The sequence below is a fragment of the Pimephales promelas genome, chromosome 15, assembly GCF_988280905.1.
Source record: "Pimephales promelas chromosome 15, fPimPro1.hap1.1, whole genome shotgun sequence".
Taxonomy (NCBI): Eukaryota; Metazoa; Chordata; class Actinopteri; order Cypriniformes; family Leuciscidae; genus Pimephales; species Pimephales promelas.
In genome coordinates this window covers 13,198,293-13,212,465 of record NC_142783.1, presented here as the reverse complement: position 1 = coordinate 13,212,465, position 14,173 = coordinate 13,198,293, and the positions used below count along the sequence as shown (strand labels likewise).

General features: G+C 37.9%; 1 protein-coding gene across 3 annotated transcripts in view; it reads right to left on the bottom strand.

The window, feature by feature from the left end:
* The window catches only part of mapkbp1 (mitogen-activated protein kinase binding protein 1), a 58,158-nt gene that overhangs the window by 9,673 nt on the left and 34,312 nt on the right, over positions 1-14,173 (bottom strand). For all 3 annotated transcript variants that reach the window (XM_089120175.1, XM_089120177.1, XM_089120176.1), the window contains 11 exons: positions 12,418-12,602; positions 12,105-12,196; positions 8,385-8,510; positions 8,233-8,303; positions 5,581-5,702; positions 1,405-1,480; positions 1,192-1,303; positions 1,051-1,114; positions 838-960; positions 608-741; positions 380-426 (listed from right to left, as the gene is read on the bottom strand). In XM_089120175.1, the coding sequence (XP_088976301.1) occupies positions 380-426; positions 608-741; positions 838-960; positions 1,051-1,114; positions 1,192-1,303; positions 1,405-1,480; positions 5,581-5,702; positions 8,233-8,303; positions 8,385-8,510; positions 12,105-12,196; positions 12,418-12,602 (1,152 nt within the window). The remainder of the gene's footprint in view (positions 1-379; positions 427-607; positions 742-837; positions 961-1,050; positions 1,115-1,191; positions 1,304-1,404; positions 1,481-5,580; positions 5,703-8,232; positions 8,304-8,384; positions 8,511-12,104; positions 12,197-12,417; positions 12,603-14,173) is intronic.

Here is a 14,173-nt window from a genome sequence, read left to right as displayed (position 1 = left end):
CTTCACTGTGAAAAAAAATCGCCATCCGAATACACGAGTTTAAAGGGATACTCCACCCATTTGCATTAAGATTTCCATTGTTAGAAACCCAGTCATACTATTGAATGGTCATGCAACACGAGACGAGAGAAATCCGCTATTCACCCTTTTCACTTCCTCCTACAATGATGCAAAAATCTTCATTTTACGTCATTGTAGGAGGAAGTGTAAGAATTGTGATGATTCCACCCTTTCAAACCCACCCATAGTTTTTCAATACATATTCATGTCTCCACTGGTGGAATTACCCTTAAATCACTAAAGTGCCATGCAAAAGTATTTTTACAGACTTCCACATGAGAAACAATTACCATTCAAATAGGGATTTAGACTTTCTTACCTTCTTCATGTGGGAATTGTGAGTATTGCGGCTTTCTTCGGATGATCCTTGTAACAGAAACAAACACTAATATTAGAAGACCGCAAAGCTTAAAATAAACATTTGGAAGAAGTCTCGCCCAATAAAATCACACAACGTGATCCAACCCAACCCAAAAGAGCCGGATGTAAAATTCAGAACTAGCCAAACCAGTTTATTAAGACTGCTGGAGACTGTCAGATGCGTTACCCGTCTCTTCGCCAGATGACAGGCGAGGAAACATCTCATCTTCATCCTCAATGCCCTCCTCTTCCTCTATGTCTTTGTCGCTGTCAGATGACATGGTGCCAATGACTGGGGCGCTGTGGATTTCTTTCCTTGTGCTGATACATACACACACAAAAAAAAACACATTATAAAAACTCAAAACGGTGATGTGTAAGTGCAAAAACAACTAATGAGTGTGATTTGTTTTATACCCAAGTGTGTGCTGTTTATTTGGTGGGGTCTTCTGAACAGGTCTGCTGTTCTGTTTCAGGTCAGAGAGCCGTTGTCTCATTTTGATGGTTAACTCAGGACAGAGCCGCCACACAAAGATGCAGCTGAACACACATTTGATTAACATTGTAATATGATATGTCAAATATGAAGTCAAAAACGGATTCTGAGAAACATGATTTCAGACTGCCTACCTGTCTCCTGACACAGATATCAGATGCTTACAGTCATTAGTAAACTTCATTCCTGTTACAATCTCTAAAAGAGGACAACAAACACAATGCTTAGACTTGATTTCAGTTCAAAACGGAAGTTAAAACCTTTAAGGATCTTACCAGAGTGGCCAAACATGGTGGCCACACATTCTCCAGTGTAGAAGTCAAAGATGCAGATGTTTTTGTCTGAGCAGCTTGTGGCCACATAGAGACCAGAGGGATCCATCTGAACCTAATAAACATATTCAGATGGATCAATAACTGTATGACTGAGAGTAAACTAATAGACTGAACTAATATAAAGCCAAATCTCTTAATTCAGGGTCTGCCTACCTTGATAAGGGTCCCGTCCTCCCCCTGCGATCCCTTGTAGACCTTCTTCTGTTTGCCATTGCAGATGTTAAAGATCCTTCAAATAAACAAGAACCAGAAACTTTCATGACTGTGACACTCGTCTGAGGGTTAGAGAGTGTGTAAAATGAAAAGGTATATTACATTACAACCGTTCTAATGTTTGGGGTCAGCGGGATTTTTATTTAGTAAATTAATACTTTTTTTGAGGGATCTTTGCCTTTAAGAAAGCATTAAATTGATAAAAAGTGACAGTAAAAACATATAACGAACGATTTCTATTATTGATAGATTTCTATACCTTTTATTCATCCAATAATCCTGAAGAAAAAATACATCATGGTTTCCCCATCATATGAATCAGCACATATTTTAACATTGGTAATAATAAAAAATGTTTCTTGTGCAGCAAATCAGCATATTGGAATGATTTCTGAAGGATCATGTGAAGCTAAAGACTGGAGTAACGATTTTTTTTTTTAATTGTAATTATATTTATTAATTACTGTTTTAAATGTACTTTGTATCAAATAAATGCAGACCCCAAACTTTTGAACAGTAGTGTAAATAATGATAGGTTTAGTTGGGAAAGCCTTGGGGGGGGGGGGGAACCCCAAAAAACATAACTAAACATACTAAAAGTATATAATTTGGCCATTTAAAAATCCGGAACTTCCTTTTTTGACCTGGCAAAAGTTCTCATGTTCTGCCACATTCTATCTCAGCCACCTGGAGGCGCTATGGCTTCATCCCTCCACCTGTCATTCCTTACAGCAGATCATACAAGGCACTGGCAGCTTTGGGAGGAGCAGAACCAATGAACCCCTCAGTGCTTCACATGACTTACACGAGGAACAAAAAGAGTCTGTGCCCATTAGAGGCATTAAAAACCCAGAATGAGCTCCAGTACACAGGCATACAGCACTGGCTATTGAATCTATAGATATATTTGTATAGATCTGGCCTTCTTCTTTTAAGATCATTCACTGCCACTGCACCAAACTGCATAGAAAAGACGCTGCTTCCAGAGAGAATGAGACAAAGGCACTAAATGGTCAGCTGTATTATACACGACATTCCTGACATTTTTCTTGCCCACAGTGCAGAATGAATTTGCGACCGTCGTTTAAATGAACAAAGGAAAACAGTTGCAAGTCATGCGCTGTGCTGGTTCCTTCCTAATGTTGCCCTTTTGTGTGGGACAGCAAAGTGAGACTTACAAAACACAATGAGGAAAAGAGTGCCAATGCTGGAGAATAAAGTGCAAAACTTGAAAATGATCAAGTCAGCAGTAGGGCAAATCTCACAAAACTGGCAAGAGCATGTCCGGGTTATTTCAACAACAACAACAACAACGTACTGTAAACTGTATGTGTGTGTATGACAATTTAAGAAAATTTAAATTTAAGAAAATTGTTTTATATTATTACAATCCAATAGTATTACAACTTAAGAAAAACTAAAATTTAAGAAAATAATTTTCTATTTAAATATATTTTAAAATGTAATTTACAGACATGGACAGATTTGTTGGTACCCTTCCATGAAAAAAAAATAACACACAATTGTCTTTATGCACAGCTAACCTGCAACATGGCCTTTAAACTATTTTGTTGCACCGCCTTTAGAGGCAATCACTGCAAACAAGTGATTTCTGTAGTTCCCAATGAGACTTCTGCATCTGTCAACAGGTATTTGGCCCTCTCTGCATAAGTGTCAGCTTTGATGGGTGCCTTCTCCACACAGCAAGTTTCAACTCTTTCCATAAATGTTCGATGGGATTTAGATCAGGGTTCATAGAAGGCCACTTCAGAACAAACCAGTGTTTGTTCTTAGCCATTCTTGGGTGTTTTCAGCTCTATGTTTTGGCTGATTATCCTTGTTGAAGGACCCATGAGCTGCAACTGAGACAGAGTTTTCTGACGCTCCGTTTATCTTTCTAAAGTGGAGTCCTGCTGGGTCTTCTTCCATGGAGCCCACTGTTGCTCAAAGAGTCGGATGGTACGATCACACACTGATGAACCCAGACCTTGGAGTATTTTCTTGAGAAGTTTTCCTTGGCTCTTTGTCTACCATTCACACTATCCTTCTGTCCAATCAGAGGTCAGTTTTCCTCTTGCGGCCGCATTCAGGAAGGTTGGCTACAGTCCCGTGTCCTTTACAGTTACAAATGTTATTAAATGAGTAGTTCACTTTAAAAAAAAAAAAAAAACTTTTGCTGATAATTTACTCACCCCCATGTCATCCAAGATGTCCACGTTTTTTTTCTTCAGTTGAAAAGAAATTAAGGTTTTTGATGAAAACAATCCAGGATTTTCTCCATATAATGGACTTCACTGGGAACCAAACGGTTCAAGGTCCAAATGAGAGTTTCAGTGCAGCTTCAAAGGGCTTTAAAGGGTACATATCATGCTTTTAAAACATTAATTTTTACTTATAAATCATACATTTGTGGTCTATATAAAGCATAACTGCAATGCCTGGGTCTGAATTCCTCATTATTATAGCTCCACAAGCCCCTTTTCTACCCCTTTTCTGATGTGCGTCTTTGAGCGACCCGTTTCAAAGCGGCCCCTTTAAATAAAACGGAGTTGCGTCTTTCCCCGCCCGCTCTACATGTCGCTGAGTTCACACTCGGTTCAACACCCCGCGTTCGGCCATTATTGTAGTTTGATAAGAGATATACGATTATATACTATAGCTTCAAAGAACATTTTTAGTCACTCGTTAACAAAATGTAAACAACGGAAGACTTGTCCATCAAGCCTTACATATTCGAGCCAGAGCGAGCGATTTGATAAAGATGACGACGAACCTGCAGAACAACGTCTTCATATGGATGCAGTGGTATGTAACGTTAAGTTAACTATGTTGTGTTATTAGTGAAAGTCGACTATTTCTCTTGTTAAAACAAGCACACTGACAAGATAAATGACTACGGTCCAATCTTACCACTAAAAATCTGTATTAATAATAATATAATAACTTACGTGTAGCAAAGCATCAGAAAACACAGCAGCTAAATTAATCATTCAGACGAAGTTGATCGGCAAACCCTTTTTTAAACTGGCGGAGGTTGTTGAAGTGGGAATCCTTGAAGTGCTTCAGGTCACTACATCCAACAACCAAACATTTTGACTTGCCCTCTCGTAACTTCTGCATCATTGAGCTCGGACTACAAAATCGGAGCGAGAAATAATAATGGCGGATTGCTCGAAGTGTTGGGCCGGTAGTCAATGTCCTTATTTGGCAGTTCCGCTGCAAATACGGTGACGTTATAGTTCAAAAAACGTCATAGAGAACAGAATTGAACAGGTTGAAAAATATGACCAAAACAGAATATAAAGATATAAACGAAGCACCTGAAGAGAATAATTTCATCTTTTCTGTACTTATAAACACTCCAAATACACAACAAAATGCATTTAAGGGCTAAAAAAGCGGATTTTGCATGATATGTCCCCTTTAAACGACACCAGACGATGAATAAGGGTCTTATCTAGGACCTTTCGAGTCATGACTCGAAAAAAGATTTGTTCATTTTGATGAACGAGTTTGAACAGGAGAGTCACGAACGCTCATCACAGAACAAAGCAAGGCGAACATTTGTGCTTATAAAACTTAAAGCTTAATGTTTTAGTTTCCTTCTTTAGACTGAAATGTGACCTGGACATGTTTTTGTGACAGTCACCCAGTTAAACAATCACAGGATGTGACAATCAGATTGATTTTGGCTGGTCAGGTGTCTCAGACAGTACAGACAGGCTGACTCAGTACGTGTGTATGCACATGGTAAATGGAACATGCTAAATGTGACAGGATTAACCAGTCAAGCCTCTAATGCCATCCTCCTGTGCAAACACCTGATTGATAATCTGCTCACACTGCGAGCCTGGCTACAGATGACTGAAATGCCCCGTCCAGATATACATCACACTGTCGATACAATCATCCCTTCATAAATGAGTCAAAACACTGTAAAAATACAGCAATCAAAACACATTCATGTAGATACAAAAACACATGGGTGCAGTGCTACAAACACATTAGCAAAATTAACTGGAATTTCTTGGAAGACGGGCTTAACTAGCAGATAGACAAAAGGACAGGATTCTACAACTACTATACAAATGATAGCCAACAAGAAAACAAACAAACCTGATGCTGCGATCCTGACAGCCAACAACAGTATACTTCCTCGTGGGGTCGATGTCCATGTCATACAGAGTAGTCTTCCTCACTATGTGATGAGTACGCGTGAACTCCGTTCCCTCCTCTGTCTGTTTTGAGGCATTTAATTATTAGTTCAGCAAGAATGTAAAAAAACACTTTAGAATACTTGAATACCATATGAGTGACGCAATACAAACATTCTAGCTATTATTAACGAACAACACATTCTGATTTACAAAATTAGAAAGTAATAACACTCAGTTGAATATATGGAGTTCACTATTAGCTAATTTGTAACTAGTATTTTTTTCCTACCACTGTTTTATTTAATCTTCTCCACCATTTTGATGTTTATATCAGTTCTTACCTGGCAATATTTATTTAAAGGAGTAGTTCACTTTTAAAAAACTTTTGCTCATAATTTACTCACCCCCATGTCATCCAAGATGTCCATGTTTTTCTTTGTTCAGTCGAAAAGAAATTAAGGTTTTTGATGAAAACATTCCAGGATTTTCTCCCTATAATGGACTTCAATAGGAACCAAACGGTTCAAGGTCCAAATGAGAGTTTCAGTGCAGCTTCAAAGGGCTTTAAACGACACCAGACGATGAATAAGTGTCTTATCTCGGACCCTTAGAGTCATGACTCGAAAAAAGATTTGTTCATTTTGATGAACGAGTTCGAACAGGAGAGTCATGAATGCTCATCACAGAACAGAGCTTATAAAACTTAAACTTTTTTATTTATTTTTTAAATGACCGACCGTTTCGGTAGATAAGACCATTATTCATCGTCTGGTGTCGTTTAAAGCCCTTTGAAGCTGCACTGAAACTCTCATTTGGACCTTGAACCGTTTAGTTCCCATTGAAGTCCATTATATGGAGAAAATCCTGGAATATTTTCATCAAAAACCTTCATTTCTTTTCGACTGAAGAAAAATTATCAAAAGTTTTTTTTAAAAAGTGAACTGCTCCTTTAATTATGTCCATGTTTTCTAGATTAATCTCAGTAGATCTTAACCCTTCTACACAATTCTTTAATGTTCATTCAGAAACAGACTGGGGCTCTTCAAAGCTGTTTTCTTGGTGATCATATTAGACGTCAGAATAAAGTGCTTGTTTGTGTTTCACACTTAATCACTGGCCGTTGGTATCTCATTTGCAGGAGGGTGTTAAGTGCCAGTGTGTCTATTTTAAATCAGGTGTTCTTTGAAACACTGGCAACAGTTTCTTTAAGCCTGAGGAATCTGACAGCTCTGACTCAGGCTCCAGTTTCATCCTCACTGAACTGGATGAGAACAAATCCTGAACTGAACAGAGCTGAAAAACAACTTAATTGTCTTCAGTAGAGCTACTAATAGCTAAACTAAACTTGTTTAGGAATGAATTAACTTTACACAGTTATTGAACTGAATTGGATCAATGACACAAAATTTCGAATTTACCGAAATATCATAAATTTACAAAATTGTAAGTTGACTCAGATAGCAGAGAACAGATGGACACATGGTATATATAACGTTAAAAAGAGCTAAGCGCAATTAGCCATGGAAAAAAGCTCAATGCGGTACTGGCACGCATTTCTCGGACAGTGTGCGATCCCCAATACGCTGATTTCATGCAGCCGCCATTTTGAAATCGAAAGTGAGGCTCCGGTGGGAAGAATCCCGGAAGTACAGATAGACATTAATGTCTTGGACTACCAACCTGAAGCTGCTGCCACGATTAAATTGGATGTTAATATCCACTATAGGATATGTATATAGTTCGTTCCTGCTTCTTTTTTTACGTTCTGAATATATTAAAAAAATAATTGATCAATTTCACTGTATATAGCCTAAAGTATGAAAGAAATGTATGTACATTTTTAGAATAACAAATTTCTACATTAAACATAACAATACACCATCGCATTCGCGACTCTCATACTGTATGATTAAAGGCGGCGCTTCCGGTTTTCTTCCCACCGGAGCTATTTCAAAATGGCGGCTGCGTGAAATCAGCATATTCAGTTGTCTTCCGCAGCTTATATGGCCAAAATGCACACAAAATTATGTTCAATTATTGCTTAAAGACATGGTATTCACGTAAATAGTCGATTATGTCTTAAGTGAACGTAAACAGTTGAGGAATAAAACGTATGTGTAACAGTATTTTGGATCTGTGCATTAGCTCTTAAAGAGACAGCAGCCTAATAAACCTGCCTTTGTCTGTGTTTTTAATGTGAATCAAACAACAAAAGACAAAGCTAAAATCACTGCTTTTGACTGAATCACTTTTATAGATGCACCACAATGGGGTGGTGATGGCGCAGTGGATAAGACACATGCCTTTGGTGTGAGAGACCCGGGTTCGAATCCACTGTGAGACACCAAGCAAGACACTTAACCCCTAGTTGCTCCAGAGGCGTGCGACCTCTGACATATATAGCAATTGTAGGTCGCTTTGGATAAAAGCGTCAGCTAAATAAATGTCCGAGATGCGTGACGCTATACAAATAAAGGTGACCTGACTTGACTTCTGACCAATGAGGGAAATGCTACTTTTTAACATTAGAGAAGGCCAATAAAAATAGCAGAATTATGGCAAAGATTAGAATAAAAATATTGAAATATGACCAACTGAGATTGACTCTCACCTTCTGTGCCGTGCGGAAGTAGATGCTCTTATCTGCACCACAACTGATCATTCTGACTTTCCCTTCATTAGCTGAAAAAACAAGAAAAGATGTCACACATGAACACTTCCAGCATTATTAAATAAAACTCGGCTAGGCTATCAAGATCTCACCAGCGAATCGGACAGCAGTGATAGAGGAAGAGTGTTCATCCAGTGTTTGCAGGAGGCCATATTCCCGATCCGCATCCAGAACATGGATCAGTCTGTCTCTGCTGGCGGTGGCCAACAGTTTCAGCCCTAAACACACACACATAACACAGAGAGCAAAAGATACATTCTAAAATGGAGTAAACATGCTGAATATTCAATACAGTTTTACTGTATTTTTGATCAAATAAACGCAGCCTTAGTGAGCATAAGATACTTTTTTCAAAAACATTTAGTCGTGTACATGAATATGGTGTTCATTTAGTACCATCTTCTGATACCATCACCGGTATTCCCTCAGTACATTTCTGTAAGGATAAACCAGCAGAACTGCAATTCTGAAATAGTGTTAAAAGGTTCAATATCCGGTGAGACGTGTCGAGAGCGGCTCTTGCTGTGCTCCTGGGTTTGTTCTCACACGTATCACACCACAAGCTGATTCACTAACACAGTGTGTTCATGTGTGACTTCACACGCCGAAGAAAAGAATGCAAATGCCTCGTTAAGTGTGAGAACAGAACATGATATGTTTCTGCAACGCTAAGCAGAACAAAAGAGTCAAGATAAGCATTCATCAATATTCTAATGGCTTCAGAGTTTTTCAAAGCAAAAGCTGATAGAAATGCAACTTGTGAGGATACTATTCCAGATACTAACAGACCATTAGATAAAATATCTCATTTGCTTAAAGGAGCTGTATGCAAGGTTGTGGCCAAAACTGGTACTGCAATCATTGTCAAATTAGGGTGTATCCCCCCTTCCCCCTTGACTCGAGGTTGCCAGATATGCTGCAGGTTCTAGCAGGAACATAGACTGCTACAAGAAGCTTCCAATGGCAAGTGACGAGTCCGGACTTTATTTCGGACTTTGTACAAAGTATTTCGGATTCATATGAAGTTTTTTTTTTTTTGGGTTTCGCAACGTTAGACATTTTTTTTATCCAATTCCGACACGTTTGTATCTACAGCTGTGGTAACTAGAGAAGAGCTGGCAACCCGAATGCTGCAACACTACTGACTCTGTGATTGGTAGATCGGTGGAGGGGTGGCGCATCAGAGCGAAACACAACATGACAACATCAACACCAGTCGAGGGCTGCAACTTCACTTTTTAGATGACAATATCATGCCGGGACTACTGTTGTCAGTGATGTAAGTATTTGAAATGAACATGATTTCTTAATGTCTAGTGACGCATTCATTGAAATAAATTTCTTGCATACAGCTCCTTTAGTTGTTTTTTTTTTTTTTAATTGAAATAACTGTGCTAACATTTAGTGCATTTGAGCAAAATAAGATTTCAAGTATCAAATCATATTTGGGACCACACTATTTACTGTTTCTTATCACAAATCTGGGATTTTTGATAAAAGTTACAGTTAAAGATTCAATCCAAGCATGTTTTGCTATTTAAATGCTTTCAGCTACTAACAAAGGCATGTCTCAGTCGCTTAAACTACAGCATATATTGAAAATAAATAAGTTTAGTACACTCTAGTTACTTTAATATACCCTTTTTATATGCATTCCCCACAATTCAGTGCAGAAAATGTCGAAATACTGTGCAGAATATGTGGAGCCATTTTTAGCTTGTTAGTGGGTGGGACCAATGGACCATTAAACTGAAAGAACCCTATCAGGAGAAGGAAGAAAGCAGGGCAGTGAGATCGTGTACCTCTATGTGTGTTCTTCTAGCAGATGTTCTGTTTCTCATCGAGCTGTACTCAGTGTCTGGCCTTGAGCCTGATATAAACCACTAGCTAAGGCAACGCAGTACAACTTCACACTTTACAGGGCATGATAATGACTCTCTAAACCTGCTCTAAAGAGCTCAAGAGCTTTACAGAACCTGAGAGGATTTCACTATTGTAGTTAGTGATGGTTAGAGGCAAGATTTTCAACATAACAAGAATAAGGGCGAAAAATGTCCCATGGAGGTGCATTAAAGGATGGACCAAAGCATTGGTGTTATTGTTTACTAAAACTATTGGTTATTGAAATGAACTGAAGTAAAAAGTTTTACTCAAAGAACTAAAATTACTACAGTAATACTGAAATGTTAATTATTGTCAATTAAAGTGTGGCAATTTCAAGTCCCAGGCAAAAAAGCTACAAATAAGTGAAAAAAAAAGCAATTAAAATATTACAGCTCAACAAAATTACAAAAAAATTAATGAAACCTGAAAATATAAAAATAAAAGCTAAATAATTACAATAATAAATAAGATACATTATCACAATGGTAATACCATGCTATCCTATTTATACCATTTCACTGTACTATGGACAGTTTTTTGGAAGTGCCGACGGTTTCCAAAGTATATTATCTTGCTGTTTTGGATCAACTATTACTGGTATGTCAGTTTCCTCTAACCTTGTCACATCAGCATCTACTATCTTTAATGGACACCCTTCTTTATTTCCTTTGAATTTAAATGAACAGAGTCATTTAAAACAGAAGCTCTATCAAGAGCATCTGTGGCATGCTGTCGATTACCACAGAAAATAGTAGCATCGATAGTTGTTTTTTGTTGTTCATACGAACTGAAGCATGAGGAATTATAACTATTTTCTCTGGAAAAACGACAGCATGTCACAGATGCTTAAAGACTGACAGAGTTTAAAGCTTATTTCTGTGCCACTAGCATCACAAGAATCAACCAAACAAATGACCTGCTTTTTGTTGTCACTGCGCATTTAAACTGGGACAGGAGAAATAATATTAAAGGAGTAGTTCACTTTTGAAAAAACTTTTGCTGATAATTTACTCACCCCCATGTCATCCAAGATGTCCATGTCTTTCTTTCTTCAGTCGAAAAGCAATTAAGGTTTTGGATGAAAACATTCCAGGATTTTCTCCATATAATGGACTTCAGTGGTACCAAATGGTTCAAGGTCCAAAAGACACTTTCAGTACAAACTGCAAACTATTCAAAGGGCTTTAAACGATTCCAGACGATGAATAAGGGTCTTATCAAGCGAAACGATCACTCATTTAAAAAAAAAAAAAAAATCACTTTCTCCGCGTCAACTCATTTGTTTCGTTCGTTGAATGAACTAAATGACTCGGAAAAAGATTTGTTCATTTTGAACAGAAAAGTCACAAACGTGCGTCACAGTACAGAGCAAGGCGAGCATTTGAGCTTATAAAACTTAAACTTTGTTATTTATTTTTTAAATGAGCGATCGTTTTGCTTGATAAGACCCTTATTCATCGTCTGGAATCGTTTAAAGCCCTTTGAACAGTTTGCAGTTTGTACTGAAAGTGTCTTTTGGACCTTGAACCGTTTGGTTCACACTGAAGTCCATTATATGGAGAAAAATCCTGGAATGTTTTCATCAAAAATCTTAATTTCTTTTCGACTGAAGAAAGAAAGACATGGACATCTTGGATGACATGGGGGTGAGTAAATTATCAGCAAAAGTTTTTTTAAAAGTGAACTACTCTTTTAACATCGAAAACATGAAACGTATTACATTTCGAGCTGTGAAGTTTGAACTGTAAACGCTGCTGTTGGCATACGTGTGAAGTGGTGACTCCAAGGTTACGAAGCATCTGCTGAGCATCTGAGCTGGATCAGCACTTCCTCTTGACTGGGGCATTAAGCGGCCCCTCAGTGGAGGATTTAATCAGCTACAGATCTATAATGAAAAAACACGTGTTCTCAGCGTTCTCAGCACTCACCGGTCTCGGGTTTGGAGTACTCCAGACACAGGATCTCAGAGTCATGGGCCTGAACATCCAGAATTTCCTCCATGCTCTCCAAATCGTGGATTCTGGAAAACAACAGTAGTTCAGTGAGGGTCTGATTGGCAAAAACATTTTCTGAAGAAAAGTATAATGCATATATAGTCTTATACTGCATTATATATAGTCTTCGTAGAAAGGGTAACATGTTTTTCCCACATGCATTGGCACAAACACACATCGACCTTTCCTTTAAAACCTCAGAGGATCAATCAACTAAAATCAATTAGTGAAGAAGTGAAAAACAGACCTCAGCGTTCCATTGCGGTCCCCTGATGCCAGGTGCAGGCCGTCTGGGCTCACACACATGGTCCTAATGCCCGTCCGGTTCTCTGAGGTCTGAGGGTCGACCTTCTCAGAGTTACTGGAGGTGATGCAGTCCGTGTCCAGCAGGGTGGAGGTGTTGTTGTCCATATAAATGACCTTCTGGAGGTCCTTTAGTGGCGAAAGAAATGATAATCTGTGACTTGTTCATTTCATTTCATTTATACAAGTCATAAAATGCATGATTGATTGTTATTCTAGATAATAAAGTAAAGTATCACAGCAAATTTAGTTTCTCAAGACTAAATTAACTACTCTGTGACGAATAACCAACTTAACTAACCACCAATGTTTGAAAATGATAGTTTCCAAATATCCTATTTTAATTTTGAACAGTATTAAATAGTTTTGTTTTGAAAAGTGTACTTGTTTTAACTTTCTTTTATAATGAATGCTATTTGATATGATATTTTGGGTCCCACTTTAGTTTGGGGAACACTGTTCACTATTAACAACGACTTTTGCCTCAATAAACTCCTAATTACTGCTTATTAATAGTTAGTAAGGTAGTTGTAACGTTTAGGTATTGGGTAAGATTAATAGATGTAGAATATGGTCATGCAGAATGAGGCTGCTTTATAAGTACTAATAAAGCCAATTATGCTAGTAATAAGCTAATGCTAATAAGCAACTAGTTAATAGCGAGAAAATTGGAACTCAAACTCGTGTTCCCATATTTTATCATCTAATGCCATGATATTCATACATTCGACGTGTGGATTAAACTTCTAAATGACTTTTGAGGCTATAGTAGCTAACGTTTGCATCAGTTCAATAGCAAGCTAAGTATGATGCTTGCCTTTCCAAAGAAAAATCAAAAGTTTGGGGCTGATTTGATGCTCAAGAGACATTTCTCATTATAATTATTAATATTGAAAACAGTTGTGCTGCTTAATCCTTTGTGATTTTTTAGGACACTTAGAATAGAAAGTTAGGTAACACTTAGTTTATGGTTCAATTCTCGCTATTAAATAGTTGCTTATTACCTTGTATAATATTTTGGCTGTTTATTAGTACTTATAAAAAACACATATTAATACCTTATTCTGCCTTATAACCATATTCTACATCCCTTAAACACTCAATACCTAAACTTAAAGGGGTATGGATAAGGGTATGTTTTAGCTTACCTCAAGGGCATCCAAGATGTAGGTGTCTTTGTTTCCACAGTATTTTCAATTTTGATATTTTTAGGTCAAACCGTTCTTGTCTGTCAGTCATATAATGGAGGTCTATGGTCACCACCTCATAGAGCATGCACAGAGAAGTCCAAATTAAACATGATTTAATGATTCGTAAATGTAAGTACACATTAATGGCCTAAGACACGAAACGAGCGTTTTGTGTGTGAAAACATCGGAAGTGATCTCTCGCACGTGTACGTCACTCATTGTTTACACTGAGATTTCAGAAGTGTTACCCTTCACTGTGAAGATCTAAACATATTTAGATATACAGGAAATTGCAATGGAAGACGTTTTCGATATATCAACAGACAACGTTGATTTTTTTTCGCAACCGCGCAAGAGATCACTTCCAGCGCTTGCGCAGACCGAAGCGCCTGCCCCCTCAGATCAGTTGGACGTGGCTGTGGTTACAAGAGGTAAAAACGATATAAATACTGGTCGTTTTCTCACACAAACCGCTCGTTTCGTGTCTTAGGCCATCAGTGTGTACTTACA